The 16,146-nt window shown below is 47.4% G+C and overlaps 2 protein-coding genes across 2 annotated transcripts in view; one reads left to right on the top strand and one right to left on the bottom strand.

The window, feature by feature from the left end:
• The window catches only part of LOC132786868 (uncharacterized), a 45,521-nt gene that overhangs the window by 21,836 nt on the left and 7,539 nt on the right, over nt 1-16,146 (bottom strand). The window contains 8 exon segments of the mRNA XM_060793582.1: nt 1,406-1,495; nt 1,660-1,688; nt 1,690-1,952; nt 2,930-3,068; nt 3,274-3,361; nt 4,962-5,139; nt 5,207-13,623; nt 14,140-14,871. Of these exon segments, the coding sequence (XP_060649565.1) occupies nt 1,406-1,495; nt 1,660-1,688; nt 1,690-1,952; nt 2,930-3,068; nt 3,274-3,361; nt 4,962-5,139; nt 5,207-13,623; nt 14,140-14,183 (9,248 nt within the window). The 5' untranslated portion in view covers nt 14,184-14,871.
• Nucleotides 3,438-4,929, top strand: LOC132786879 (uncharacterized). The gene is given in 3 exon segments (XM_060793592.1): nt 3,438-3,732; nt 3,734-4,106; nt 4,164-4,929. Coding segments are annotated over 3 exon segments (1,332 nt in total). The 5' UTR covers nt 3,438-3,519; the 3' UTR covers nt 4,910-4,929.

Below are 16,146 nucleotides of genomic sequence, written 5' to 3'. Positions count from 1 at the left end.
AACAAATTCTATGCATTGTTTTTGTTTGAAATAAAAAAAATGTAAGAAATTAAAAGAAAAGCATAAATGAAAATTTGTAAATAATAATAAACAAATCATAAAATTTGTAAAGTTTTTGTGTTGGTTTTGTTGTTAATTGCCAATTTGTGCTACAGTTTACAGATATTACACAAAACTACGAATGCAACTGAAAAATATTATGTTAAGAAAATATATATTTGGTTAAACTCGAGAATCGGAGATATCGAGAATTTGGAATTTGGAAAATCGTTTTTCTTCTGCTGGTTTTTTGTAATTTCGTTTTTTTTTCCTTTGTGTTGTGTTTATAATTTGGATCGATCGAAGATGAATGGAATGATTGATAATTGAGGGCATGATTATCAAATCAATATCCCTAGTCGCCTATTCGCTGCTGATGGGCGTTTGTTTTATGGTGGGCGTGGCGTGGCGGGGCGATCGTGCGTGCGTGCGAGCGAGCGAACGAAGTAGCGAGCGAGATGGGTGTGGATAGATATTACCTTTCCAGATTGAGTGCTAGTTGCTTTGATTTCATACTGCTGCAGTTGTTGTTGTTGGTTGTAGGTGGTTGTTGTTGTAGTTGTTGTTGTTGTTGTAGTTTCCAAAAAGGTTGTGAGTGAATGTGTTTGTACATATATTGGTATATATGTTCGCATATATTGTACATATACATATATATTCGTATTCAAATTAGCAATTAGAATATTCGTCAAAAATTATTAAACAAAACACAGCGAGAGAAAATTGATGAACATTGTGGTACTTGTACTTTGATAGAGGATTACGAAAATGCTTTGGGTAAATGTTAATGTGAATCGTAAGTAGTTAAAAAGTTGCAGTTATTAAACAAACTTTTGTAGAGAGATAGAGTAATAGTCTATTCGTCTAAGCACACTGAGCGAGTAAAAAGTAAGGAGTTAGGAGCGAGAGAGATAGGAGCAAAGTTAGTAACGAGTAGCGAGTCAAACTCGCTAGCTCTCAAAGCGAAATTAATCACACAACAGATAAAACTGCAACTGATCAGGAAACGTACATTATCAATTGCAAATCTATAAATTGTGAGTTTAAATATTTAGTTATTTTGTTATTAATTAGCAAGAGATACAAACAAATTGGCATTTTTTGTTTTAGTAGTAGGTACAATTAATTAACGACTATAAAACATGGCAAACCAAATAAGAGCAATAAATAAAAATGGATAATAAAAAAAATAAATAAATATATATCATGAATAATGATAATAAATAACGAATGCATCTGAAAGCGCTCGCCGAATAAATAGCGAGAGCAACAACAAACAATCAGTCAATCAATCAACGACAACAATCATAATCATAATGATGACGTGACGATGATGATGTATGAGATATTGACATTCAACGCCTACCTGATGGGCGTATTATCCTTGATCTGCTGCACAAACTCGCCAATGACCTCGTGCTGAATATAGTAGAGCATCCGAACACGCAGCAGAACCCTGTGAAATCACAACAAAAATAAAAAATATAAATTAAAGAAAAAAAAAGAAGAGAAGAGGGGGAAAGAAAGGAAAAGAGACGAAGAATTTGATGTTAGCAATGGTCAGCCTGACTTAAATGCAACGAATGTTAGTTTAAACAAATTCGATTCCACACGACTCACTTATTCGCGTGTCTGCCCAAATGCTTTTTTGTAGGCGCCCTCCAGATACGCATCCGCATCGTACTTCTCCTTCTTGCTCCAATGATTCGGATCGTGGATGCTTATCGGTGCCGTCACAACGGCAGCGGCCACAGCACTGGCGCTAATGCCGCCCTCCTTGCCATCGCCAGGACCCTCGAGAGCGCTGGACTTGTGAGCCGGAGTTGTGTTGCCACTGTTGCTGCCCGAGGCGGTGCCAGGAGCTGGCGTTGAACTGCCAGTCATCTCCTTGTTGGACTTGCCACCATTGCGTCCTGTAAATGTGTTACAAACCAGGAAAACAAATTTAACTACAATTCTATTACAACCCAACAGCGAGCTGTGCCAAACGAAGTTGGACAAGCTTAGCTGCCAGGAATGATTGGGAAGCATGATAATGAGCTGAGCTAGGGTTATGAGTTAACTAATCAGTGTTCTAATTATATACAGATTATTGATGTACAAATTATTATTATATGATATACAAGTTGGATTATTGAACGAAGTAGAAATGGACTTGCAATAATCTATTCTTAATGCAACAATTTAATTGTTTCACATATTCTTTTTTTTTTGCAAGCCCACATTTGTTTAGTAATGAAAAATATATTGCATTAATAAATGATAATTTGCTATGATTAGATTATGATACATGTTAGTTAATATATGTACATGGGTATGATATATAAATATATATATTTAATGATTATATAAATTATAAAAGGTTATAGTAAAAGGCATACAATTGCATGGCAACAAAACATACACACACTTTTCTTCATTATTTACCAGTTTTGTTTCCGTCTGGCGTACGTCAGTCAAGTTAAGACAAGTCAAGTCAAGTCTCTTCACGTCAGTCAGTAATTGGTAGTAAAATTCTATTTTCGAGTAGTTACACTTTTGGCATTTGAACAGACTTATAATTGGCTATTGAGGAACCCATAACAAACGAATATATTACATTAAATAGCTGCCAGAGCGAGAATCGTCTACTCTCAACGAGTAGAATGACATTTATATTATGGATATAATTATATATCTTTAGAAGATAGATTTAGATCAATAGATTTGAGATATGTAGTCCAACCCCCGACAGAGTATGTTCTAGTAAGTTCTTTGTACAATACGAAATAGTAATTTCTAGTTCAAGGCAGCTCGTTTTGTATTTGGTTTTCTTGTAAATAACTCTCTACGTCCGTGCAGCAGTTGGAGTGCGTGAATGTATCTTTTACCATACCTTTGGCATTCCTACCTCGCGGCACCAAATTGTGTAGACCACTATGATCCCTGCTGATCTTCTGCACCTCGCCATCCTCTGTGGGCGTAATCAAATCCCAAATGAACGTCTTGATCTTCTCGTCACCCTTGTACACTTGCAGGCAGTACAGCAGCTGTAAGGAGAACATTATTCGTTAATTTTCGAACACTTCTAAGCATCAAGTATTTAAATTTGTCTTAGTTTGGAACTCAGCAAGTTGAGAAGTTGTGTTTTTACTCAGCGAAAACCTAAAGTTTTCTCAATATTAGCATGATGGTCATCATAGTAGTGTATAAAACTAATATATATATTTGTATATCATGGATTCCTTCACTCACAATGATGCGTGCGCAGTCCTCGACGTCAATGTCACGCCAGCCACGCTTGAATTGTCCCATCTCCAGCAATTCTGACCAGCGTCCCCAACTGCAATTTATATGAGTGAATAAAAATTAAATTAGCTTAGTTGGCTTTCAATTATAATTCATAATAAGTTATTAAACAATTACAAAATAATATATTTCTAATACACTTTTTTTCCTTATTTTAACCTGAAGCAAAGGATACATAATTACAGCCCAAAAATGCATAGCGCATCGGAAGCAGCTTTCTCTACACGTTCCGACATCAAGTCAACCACAAATACGCAATTAAATGTGAATGCCAAGAGATCAGTGCATACGATAAATGAAGATCAATATCCAGAATTGGATATAATGAGCATTGCCTACAAGTTCTACTTGGATGAATTTGCCCACCTCCCGGATGACGAACGTCGCAGTCGCTTGCACAGTTTGGGATGCCCTCGAAATGTTGCAGACCATTGAGACGGTGCAAAAGGAGTTGGCCATTTATAAGCTTGAGAATCATATAATGGTTGATTTTCTGGAGAAGAATGACCCCAAATTGTTGGTGGGATTGCGTCATCGTCGTACTTCCATCCTAAAGAAGTTGCACAGCAAAAGCAAGATCCCTCAGGATAATCTACAACATTCGAGTCGTCATTCTAGTTCTAAGCGTTCCATTTCCATGTCAATACACATGGCTAGCAGCACCGTGGGTGAACGACGCAAGCCCATGGAGTACAAGCTCAACTACAAGGCCAAGGCCGAGCTGGCCGAGAAGGCAACCTCCGAGGTGGAGAAGCGAGTCACGGATATTGAAAGGAACGGTAAGCACAGATGTTCAGATTAATCGTACAAAACTTAATGATCTCCTTTGCTTGCAGCTTCTGTGGAGGTAAAACAGTTGCGTGCGAAGATCGAAGAATTGCGATATCGCAGTGAGGAAACGATTGAGACCGAAAAGAACTTCATGCTGCACTTTCTGCGAGACGATAACGACAAAGCGTTTCTCGAGAGCGCCACCGAGCGGCAAATAGAGCGCAAACTGCGCAAGTTTACAGCCAATTGGTTCAAAAACGCTCGAGCTTTGCTTGGCACAATGCGACTGACGATTGTATCGCTGCAGGAGACGTGTCAGCAGCATCGTGCGGATCTAATCACCAAGGCGGATCTTAGTGGTATCCTGACAGCCGTCGACTTTGAGAAATTAATCATCAAACGCAACGAGTTGATCAACGAACTCGAGGAGAAGAACACGCATATGGCGGGGTTGAAAGGCATCACTGGCAAAACATCGTTGGCAATGACCGAGGAAAAGCAGGCCATGATGAATCTGGAAACGGAAATGCGCAATGTTCTCAATCGTACTGAAGAAATTACACGCACGATCTCCAAGCTTGAGAAAGAGGTTGCCATTGTGCAGGCCAACAATGACAAGGACAACGTTATTTTGTCCGAGCTGCGTGGCCAGTTGGACGAGTTTGAGGCACCGAGCGTCACCGAGTATATTGAGAAAAAGGAAGAGGCACTGTATCTCGAGAAAGAGGAAAAGATGTTGCAGCGCAAGATTTACATCCTTAATATGAAGCTCAACAATGTGATGCGCCGATGCCGATATCGGGATGAATAATTGGTTTTAAATTAAAATTTGAATTGCAGTTTCAAGTTGCAAGCAAACTTACCCGTAAGAGAGTAGACCTTTCTCCACCTTGAAGCACTCTGATTTGGCCCAATTGCCGTATTGAATCTCCTCCAGACCCAAAGCAGCCAAAGCGTCGCGCTCCCGTGGTATATACTCTTCGTGTCCCTTCTTTTCTTGGTTGCGATTGCGCTTCTCCTTGCGCCGACGCGATCGTAGACCTAAAGCAAAATTCAATAATTAGTATTAATAATTCTTCAGAGAGCTTACAATTCTTACAGAGCCTACCTATACCGCCTTCCTCGTCACTGTTTTCGTTCGAGGAATCCTCTGAGTTTATCTCCATCACATCCTCGTGACCGTAGCGCTTAATCTGCGTGCGTCGTCGTGGTTCGGACAGCACCAAATCTTCGGTCTCATCGCGTTCACATGCATCGGGATCAATGTCGACACGCTTAGCCCATTTGGTCCAGAAATCGGGATCATCGATGGTGATGTCGGATCGATTGCCAGAGGCGGCAAACGAGGCTTTCGAGAAAGTGGAACCCTTCTCCGACTCCATGGTAATAACCTGGGTGCGACGCTTCAGAATCGAATCAATATCTTCCTCGCAGAACTTATCGCCTGCATTGTCATCGTCCATGACTGCGCCATAGGCGCCCTTTTTGAGCAAATCTTCGATTTCCTTCTTGGATAACTGCTTGTTGTTGCCATCCTTGGAGCCCTGCGTGTTCATTGACTGCAACACAGCTTTGTCCAGACCCAGTTTCATCGATGCCTTGTCAAACATTTCGCGTTCGTAGGTGTTGCGGCACAATAGACGATAGATCTTGACCATCTTACGTTGGCCAATACGATGGCAACGAGCCTGCGCCTGCAGATCGTTCTGTGGATTCCAATCGGAATCATAGATAATGACCGTATCAGCAGCGGTTAAATTTATGCCCAATCCTCCAGCCTTCGTGCAGAGCAGAAACACAAAACGATCAGAGCCGGGCTTGGAGTATCGATCGATGGCCTCCTGTCGCAGATTACCACGAATGCGCCCATCGATGCGTTCAAACGGATACTTGCGATACACAAGATAATCCTCAAGTATGTCTAAGCAGCGCACCATCTGACTGAAGATAAGCACACGATGTCCGTTTGCCTTCAGCTTGGGCAGCAGTTTGTCAATCAAGACCATTTTACCGGCGGACAGAATCAAATTCTTGTAATAGGATTCGGGATCCTCGCCATGCTGTGCCTTAAAGTCGTATTGAATTTGTTCCTCGGCTCCATTGAGGAGGTACGGATGAATGCAGCACTTCCGCAACTCCATCATGGTGTTCATCAAGTTGGGAATATTCGCCGATGTTGTTCCCTTCTTGAGGAAACTGAAATTCTGTTCCAGAATGCCGCGATAGTATTTCTTTTGAATGTTTGTTAGCTCCACTTCAATAATAGTTTCCTCTTTGGGTGCGAGGGACTTCTCCACATCGTCCTTGAGACGACGCAACATCATGGGCTTGAGCAGCACCTGCAGCTTATTGACTTCCTCCTCGGTGCGCAGACTACCAAATTCAGACATGAACTCCTCCTGAGAAGAGAACTGACTGGGCTCCAAGAAATTTAGCAGTGAGAAAAGTTCACTAATGTTGTTCTGCAGCGGTGTACCCGAGAGTAGCACGCGATGCTCAAGATTCAGTTGACGAAGACCCTCGAGCAGTTTGCAGTTGCGATTCTTGAGGCGATGCGCCTCATCAATTACGCAAAGTCGCCAGTTGAAGGTACGCAGATCCATGTAATCGGTGACAATCATTTCGAATGTGGTGATAAGCACATTGAATTTGATGGGCTCCTTGAGCACCTTGCCACTGTCTGTTTTGTAGTAGAATTCATAGTCTTGTATCATCTGTTTGCTGGTCACGGAACCGTGATAGACAACCACATTCATGTCAGTCCAGCCCTCGAACTCACGCTGCCAATTGGGTATGGTGGAGAGTGGAGCAATGACAAGGAACGGACCTCGAATGCCATATTCGTACACCGAGTGCACAAACGTTAAACTCTGTATGGTCTTGCCCAGACCCATTTCATCGGCCAAGATGCAATTATGTGAATTGTACCAGGAGAACTTCAACCAATTGAGACCCTCCAGCTGATATGGGCGCAAACTGTTGCCGCTCTTGTAAATGGGCGTCTTTTCCAGTTTCTTCCACTGCTCCGGGTGTGGACGCTTGCGGCTCTTCCACTCGCAACGCAGCGGTATTTTGTTGAAGCGCAAATACTGCTCAATCTTGTCGTTATCGACATCTTCCTCCAGCTCCCAGGTGCAATCCTCGTACGGCAAGGACTTCCACTTGACCAAATAGTGCTTAGTGGTCTCACCGCTGTTCTCATCTGTGTGCACGGACATGTCCAGCACACGGTCGACCTCCACAAAGTCGGGGTTGAACGGCTCCTCTTCGATGTTCTCGAAGATGTTCATCTGCTGTGCCTGCTTCTGCTGGAAGCGTCGAATTTTGGCAGCCACACGACGATCGCCCTTAAGCAGCTCCTCCTCAGTGCGCCACTCGCAATGCAGATAGCTGAAGTTGCGATATTTGACAAAGTACTCCTCCACATCGATAAACACCGGCTCCGGTTTATCTCCCTTAGGCTCATCGGACTCAGTCTTGGCTTTGTCCTTATCATCTCCTTCGGTGGCGGTTTCCTCTGTTGCGGGTTTCTCTGCCTCGCCATCTTTCTCTGCCTTTGCTTCGTCTGTGGCTTCTGCATCTGAGGCCTCTTTAGGCTTTTCTTCTTTAGTTGCCTCATCTTCGCCCTCCTTGACTTCGGCATCTACTTCCATTTTCTCAGCAGCTGCTTCTTCGGGCTGTTCTTCTTTCTCGATCTCTTTTTCTTTCTCAGTATCTTTTTCCTCTTTAGTGTCATCTTCGGTCTTTGGCTCAGCTGGGGTTTCTTCCTCATCAGTCTTGGCCTCCTTTTGTTCCTCCTCAGTTTCCGACTTCTCTACCTTGTCGGTCTCAGTTTCTTCTGATTTCTCCGCCTTCTCGACGGCAGGTTCGTCTACATCCATTTTAGTTTCGTCTTTCTTTTCTGAGGCTTCTGGAGCTTTATCGGACTCCTCCGGCTTTGTCTCCTCAAGTTTTTCCTCTACTTCCATTTTCTCTTCGGTTTCAGATTTCTTCTCTTCAGTTTTGGCCTCAGCTGTTGGCTCCTTGGCCTCATCTGATTTGATAACATCCTCTGCATCAGATTTTTCCTTCTCTTCGGTTTTCTCCGCAGCATCCTTTTCGGACTTATCTGCTTCTGCCTCAGGCTCTTCACCTTCAGCCTTAGGTTCAGGCGTCTTTGCTTTTGGCTGTTCTGGTATTAACTCGCGTTTGCCCATGCGCAGAGCGAGTACGAATTGCACAACCATGCTGTCTTCGTCGCCAGTGTTGATGTAAACATAGTTGGGCTTAGAGGACATTGCAGCTGCTGCGGCTGCCTCGTTGGCGGCGCTTTGGCGTTCGGCCTTCTCTGCAGCTGCTGTACTAGAGCTGGCTTCAGTCTGACTGTTGTTGTCTTCGTTGGCCAGCGAGGGTTTTTCCTCACCAGCTGAGCTGCCAGCCTCGCCCTCTGCGCCAGATTGTGGCTCAGCCTTCTCCACATCACTGCCGGCATTCGAGTTGGCACCATTCGCAGATGATGACGACTTCTTCTCCTTCTTCACGGGTGAGGCGACTAGCAGCGAGTTCTCATCGTCAGAGAAGCGCAGCATCACATCATCAATGTACTTCTTGCGTTGCGTATTCCGAGAGGAACGTCGCTTATTCGAGTCAAGTTCAGAGTCGGGTGGAGGTGATGGCGGTGGCGTACGATCCATGGTATCATCCTCGCCATCTGACTCGGGAACAATACGTCCGCGATTGCGTCGTTTCTTCAATGCCTTGGCGCTGAGCGATCCACGATTGCGACGTGCACTACCGCCCTCCTCAGAGGTGGCATTGCGACGACTGCGTGCCGTCGAACGCTTGCGATCCCGACGACTGGGTGTGCTTGCTGCATCGCCAGCAGAGTCGGGCACCGAGTCCACGGTCTCATCGCCGGCCTCGGCATCCTTGTCATCCTCGTTGGCGCTCCGGGGTATCTTCGAGACGGGTATATCATCGTAGTCAGGTGATTCACCATCGACACCGGCACCAGCACCACCGCTGGTCTCAGCTTCGCCGTCACCACCACTGCCCGATTTGGGCAGCAGCGGTTTGTTGTCCTCCTGTTCGCTGCCCTCGCCGGTTTGCTCCGACGCCTCATCGCCAAACTGCTTGCGCCGTTTGCTTGTACTGGGACGCTTGCGAGCTGCTGGCGACTCGGTTGAATTGGGATCGTTGGGATCACGTGGCTTCTTCACTTTGGGCGTGCGATCTCTAGGTGGCTTGTTGGGATCCTTCGGAGTGCGTGGCTTGCGCGGCTTCTTCTTTTTGCCGCTGCCATCGGTGGAGGTGTCCAGCTCATTGGCCGAGTGCACATCCTGCGACAAATCACCCATACCCTCGCTGTACTCCAGCAGACCCACCACGCTCGTATCTCCCGCACCTTGAGTCACACAATCCTCGGACACTGGCAACTGAGTGGTGGGTATGCCACTGCTGCTGCTGCTGGCGCTTGCTGCCGCCACAACAACATTGCCACTGATATCCATCAACTCCTGTTGTTGCTGCTGCTGTTGCGACTTGTCGCCCTTTTTGGCGCGTGGCTTGCGCGGCTTGTTGGCGCCCTTGCCCCGACCACGTCCCGTTGTGCTAGAGACCTGCGGGCTCTCGACCATCTGGTTGTGCATCGCACTGTTGCCATACATTGGCGGCATGTTCTGGTAGAGCAAACACTGCGGTCCGCCGGCACACTGTTCTGCCAGCTCGTGCTGCTGCAGCAGATTGAGTCGCTCCTGCAGTCGCATTAGTTTCTCCTGATGCTGATGCTCATGACCGGGCGGCATGCAGTACAATTCCTGTATTTGTTGTTGCAGCGCTGCAATCTCCTGTTGATGCAGCATCGGATACGGAGGATACATGCCACCAGCTGCTCCCGGATAGGGTGGCATCATTGATGGTGGCATATGCGAGGCTGGTCCCTGAGGTCCTGCGGCACCTCCCGCTTGCTGGGCATCATAGCCGGCCATGGGATGAGGCGGCATCGGCTGCATGCCCATGCCAACTGGCGTCTGTTGACCCAGCTGCGTTGGCTGCGTCAGCGATGGATCCATTTGCTGCGATTGCGACTGTGTTTGCTGCTGTGCTGCCTTCTCGTCGACGCACATGTCATCGACGGACTTGTTCTCTTCGCCAGCGACGGCAGAAAGTTCACTCAGCGTTTGCTGCGTCTGCTCCAAGAGTTCCTCTGTGTTCAGCTGCTGTTGTTGCTGCTGCTGCTGCTTGTGACTGGAATCGTTGTCTTCATGCACTGGCAACGTCGATTCGTTCAGTGTTTCCGTCTGCGTCTTGGATACGCTGCTGTTCTCATCCTGCGCCAGCTGCGCACACAGCTCGCCAGCGTTTGGTGCCTCCGGCTCGCAGACACTCTTCTCAAACTCCGCATTCGAGGATTGCGAATTGCTGTCGAGCAAAGCAGCTGCTGCTGAGGCGGCATTAGAGGCAGCCTGCACAGCCGCTGCACTCGTCGAGCTCATCGAGTTGTTGTCAAAGAGTCCCACATCGACGCCACTTACATGATGTGTGGTGTGTGCGGACTCTGAATTGCTGTTGAGCATGCTGCTGGCCACCGCATCCATGCCAGAGAGCAACGGTTGTTGATTATTGCTGTTGATGCTGCTCTGTGAGTTGCTGTCGTGCACTGAGGTGGGCTGATTGTTGACGATGCTGTTAGTGCTGCTGTTGCTGCTACTGTTGTTGCTGTCGTTGGCAGCCACCGCGAGTGTGGATGAATCATTCGAGTTGGCCGTTTCGTTGAGTATACTGCTCAGATGATGCGACGATGTTGACGGCGTTGGCGTCGCTGGTTGCTGCAATTGTGGTTGCTGCTGCTGCACAGATGCTTGTTGCTGCTGCTGTTGTTGCTGTTGCACGCTTGCCTGCTGTTGCTGCTGCTGTAGCTGTTGTTGCTGTTGCATTTGCTGCGGTATTGGAGAACTGACATGCGCTGGTGACAAGATTTGCTGAGTTGCAGCTGCAGCAGCTGGTTGCTGTTGTTGTTGCTGCGTCTCACCGAGTATATTGGCAAATGCATCGAATTGCTGATGTTGTTGTTGTTGTTGTTGCTGTTGTTGTTGGTTGTTCGACTGCGCATAGCTTGGCAACTGTTGTTGCTGCTGTTGATGTTGCTGCTGCAGCGGCGATTGCTGTTGATGTATGGGCGACTGATGTTGCTGCAATTGCTGATGTGTCGGCTGTTGCTGCTGCTGTGATACTGCAACCGCTGTGTTGGCCTCCATTGAGGGCTGCTGCTGGTGATGCGCTGCACTTAGATGATGCATGCTTGGCAGACTCTGTTGATGCAACGGCGACGATGACATTTGCGCAGACATCTGCGCTTGCTGCTGACTGTTGCCTCCAACAATATCATTGATGGAATGCTGCAGTTGCTCATTCAATTGTTGTTGCTGCTGCTGTGATTGCAACTGCTGCTGCTGCACAGGCACAGCAACTGGTGTCGGTGGCTGCTGTTGCACTGGCTGCTGCACTGTGGCTGCTGCTTGCGCCTGTTGCTGCTGTTGTTGTTGCTGCGGCGGCACTGCAACTGGCACCGGCACCGGCACTGGCACCTGTTGTTGTCCCATGCTCTGGCCGTACATGCTCAGCTGATGCTGTTGATGTTGCTGTGCTGCTGCTGCAGCTGCCGCGGCCGCTGCTGCCGCCTGTTGTTGTTGTTGTAGCAGCGCATTCGCTTGCGCTTGCTGCTGTTGTTGCTGCGCTTGCTGTTGCTGCTGCTGTTGTTGTTGCTGCTGCTGTTGTTGCTGCTGCTGCTGTTGTTGTTGTTGTGGTGGCGGCTGCTGTGGCGCCTGCTGCTGCTGCATGGCGGCCATGTGCGGCGCTCCCCACTGCTGATGATGCTGGGGCGAGGGTGAGGCGGGCATGCGCGGTCCCATCACAGCGGCGCTGCGATACGACGAAGGATAATCCATGGGCGGCAGTCCGTGTGCTTGTGACGGCATTACCATTTGTTCGAGTGCTTGCAGCGTATTCACGACAGGCGGCACTCCAACTCCAACGCCAGGGGCCACGCTCACTGGCACCTTGGAGCCGGACGTTGCACTCGTGGGTGGAGGGCGTGGCGAGGGCAGACCCACCATGCCCTGTATGCTGTGCTGGCTGGGTGAGTTCACCTGCTGCTGCTGCTGTTGCACCTGTTGCTGCTGCGCTTGTTGCGCCGTTTGCGGCGGCTTCGCTGGCGAGACACCGACCGGCCGTGGCGACATCTGTGGATGCGGCGACATGGTCGGCGGACGTGGCGACATCTGCGGGGAGAGCTGTGGGAATGGTGCACGATACTGTGGTGAGGAGTTGAGCTGTGCCGCCGCCTGATGCTTGCTGCTGGACACATAGGGCGGTGCACTCTGCTGTTGTTGCTGCTGCGCCTGCTGCTGTTGCGCTTGCTGTTGTTGCTGCACTTGTTGCTGCTGTTGTTGCACTTGCTGCTGTGCCTGTTGCTGATGGTGGCTGCCGTAGCTGGGCGGCATGCCCATGTGCGGCGGCGGCAATCCTGCGCCTGGCAGCTGCTGCTGCTGCATCAGGCTGACATGATTGGGCTGCTGTTGTTGTTGTTGCTGCTGCTGTTGCTGTTGTTGCTGCTGCTGGGCTTGCTGCTGTGCCTGCTGCTGCGACTGCAACTGCTGCTGCTGCTGTTGGGCTGAGGCAATGTGTGCGCTGGGATGTGCACCCACCAACTGCGCAGCCTGCTGCTGCTGCGCGGTCAGATGATGCGACGGTGGCGCCGCACCGGGCACCACATGCTGCCCATAGGCGCTGGCCTGATCGAGCGCCGCATGGCCCACGCCGTAGCCCACATGCTGCGGTGCCCCGCGACCCGGCTGATGTTGCATCGGACTGCCGTAGGGACTGTGCGCATACGCTTGCGGTGCTGCCGGCTGGCCAGCTTGCGCCGGCGCTCCCGGATACAGCGGATGCTGTCCGGGCGCCTGGGGATAGTGCTGCGGCAGACGAGCCTGCTGCTGGCTCTGCTGCTGCTGCTGTTGTTGTTGCTGCTGTTGCTGTGGCGTGGGTGGCTGTTGTTGCTGTTGCTGCTGCTGGGGCGCCAGGCTGCCGTAGCCACTGGCACCCAGGCCACCCATCATGCTCTGTTGTGCGCCGTAGGGCGCCAATTTCTGTTGCTCCTGCTGTCCATAGGCGGGCATATGCTGGCGATAGGCACTGGCGTTGCTCTGACGCTGCTGCTGCGTCGGCGGCGCCGCCTGCGGATGTCCATAGGCTCCTAACCCAGCGCCCGGGTAGGCTGCCGCCTGGCCGGGCACAGACACGGAGGGTGCCGCACCCCATCCACTTAGATCACCCATGCCGACGCCCATGGCGGCATGCTGATCCGTGGCGCCCAAACCATAGAGGTTCTCCGCCGTTGGCTGGTACGATGGATATTGTGGCTGTTGCTGTAGCGGATGCGGCGCTCGATGACGCGGCGGATAGCCGCCGGGTGGGCCCATGGCCCGAGGATTTGCCGCCGCGGCGGCTGCTGCTGCGGCGGCCGCATCATAACGGTAATAGGGATCTCTGTAAGCACAATTAAGATAGAATGTGTAAGTATTTTAAATAAATGTTTGCAAATTAGATGCATTGAGGAATAATAATCAGTTTCCACATACGGGAGGTTCTTTTTAACTTGACCTGTAATTTATATTTCTCAAATCAATAAATTTAGTTTTTATATTTTGCATGCTCCTGTTAAACTATTCCATTATATATTTTGAAATTGTTGATATCTTAAACTGGAAACTTAATAAGCCGAAACATAAAAATTTTTCTTATCAAACTCAGCATATTCTGGGAACTATTAAAAACGGTTTTAAGATAAAGAAACGAGTATTTCGCTTAAGAAATCCCTTAGTCAATTAAATGGGAAATATCCACATAAAGCGCTACAGTAATAACCTTCTGCCAACCAAGTTGATTTTTCGTGTAATAATTTTATTGGATTTTCCCCGACAAGAGTCAAGTCGAATGCAAAGGGAGAAAGAATAACCATGTAACGAGGAGCAGAAAGTCGAAGAGGTATAATATTAAACTCACCCTTGATGATTTCCGTGAAACATATTTTGTGCATTTCCATCCATCAGATTTTTGAAACGCAGCGCACACAGAAATGTCCGTTCCGCGTCGATGGACGCGACGCTGCGTTTTAGGTTAGCTCGTCGATTGGCTTAATTTTGATGCTGCTCTCTGCGCGTGGCCGTTGTCAAAATTGCTGTTGTTCTTGTTTGTGTTGTTGCCACAACGCCTGATGCTTCTGTTGCACTGTGCGCGCCTCAGCAAAAAGGTGTTGCACAGGGGGATGAGAGACGTTGTCGACTGACGACTGCTGTAGTCGACTGGTTGGGATTCGTCGTTTATGGTCTCAGTCTTCGATTCGCAGCAGCTTGTGTTCTGCCGCAACGTTGACTCATTTAACCACGGCGCAGTGCTGGAAGGATGCGCGCACTGTCCGCGAATCCCTCAAAAATAACTCTGTCAAATTCGATGAACGCGGCTCTTTGCGTTTTGGTCAATTTGCAATTGTTGTTGGATGTTATATAGTATCTTATGTATTTGATTTCTGTTGATTTTGATTGGTGATTTTGTTTTTGTTTGTTCTAACTACTAAACTTAATTACAGCTCATGTGCAAATTAAATATTATTGGAACGTTCTATCGTTATTTTCTTTTAAAATGTTTGCACATTTGTTGATGTTGTTTGTTTGTTGTTGATTTTGCACACTTCATGGCCGACCTTTGACATATTCGCTGTTAAACATTTGCTTACAGCTGCAAAAAGAGAAAACATTTTCATTAAGCACATTAAAGTTCACAAAAAAGCACATTAAAGCTTTTGTGCACAACGGTAAACTAATCAAAAATATTGAGCGTATTTCAAGTGTCGATTCTGTAAAGATAAAGAAAAACAGAAAAATATGAATTAGTTTTTAATTGATAATACATATATCAAAATTAATCTTCATTATAGTTAAGAATTAATCACAAGTGGTTGGTGTAATCACATCAACTTTTAAGGGGAAAAGCTATACGCTTATGAATTTCTGTATTTACACATATAACGTACAGTTTGACCCCTTAAACATTTGAGTGTTGGCTAACCGATTTCATCAACTTTATTTAATTACATTAAAATAAAGCTTCATTTCTTTGCGCGTAGTTTCCAAGTGTATCTTTTGATAGCTGTGTGTGAAAGCTTTTGAACTAGGCTGTACTTAAAGCATAACACCATCCCCCATAAAAATGAGCGAAAAATGTGTAGGAAAAGGTCTAAAGAAAAGTGTAACCAATTAATGAGCCGTGAATTAAACCTGCCTGCTTGTTGTTTTTGTATGTATAGATATGGTCGAACCCCTTTTTTTTAGATTCAGTCTGGGATTTCTTAGGGCTTTGCTCATGTCGGTGATGGGTAATGATAAGGGGGTGTTGGTGGATGGTGGCGACATCTTTGCAAAGGAGAACACACAAAAAAAAACAATGGTAACTCTATCGATTTTTCGCATTGTCTGCTGCGCGTTAGTCCAAAAAATCTAAAGTAGCGGCAAAGTAAATGGTAAAAATAACTGAAATGATGCGGGTGGGCAAAAAGCTATGCAAATGTTGCAAACAGCAGCTCAGTGAAGTCAAGGTGTGTGTGTGCGCAAATGGAAAGTGTATGACAAGTATACAGAGACAGTGAGCGAAATACATACGTAGAGATAATGTTAGATATGCAGTTAGTAAGTCACACACTCACACAAACATCTTTCGTCTGGCAGACAGGCAGTCAGCCAACCACAGCCGCACACTAAACCACACACACACACAGACACACACATGTAGCCAAAACTTATGTGGAGTGCATGACATGAGCGCTAAGCGAGCTTAGAGCAATACCTCCCTCCCCATCCCCCATACGCTCTCTCTCCCATAGTCTGTCCCCCACCTTCTTCTGTCTTTTACTTCTCTCGCGCTCGCTCTCATTGGGCAATCATTTAGTCGACGTCGTCGTAGCTGTCGTTGTTATTGTTATTATTACGATTGTCTCGTTGTTGTTGTTGTCTGTAA

This window comes from Drosophila nasuta, chromosome 2L (assembly GCF_023558535.2).
Source record: "Drosophila nasuta strain 15112-1781.00 chromosome 2L, ASM2355853v1, whole genome shotgun sequence".
NCBI classification, from domain to species: domain Eukaryota; kingdom Metazoa; phylum Arthropoda; class Insecta; order Diptera; family Drosophilidae; genus Drosophila; species Drosophila nasuta.
This window is presented reverse-complemented; position numbering and strand designations above follow the sequence as displayed.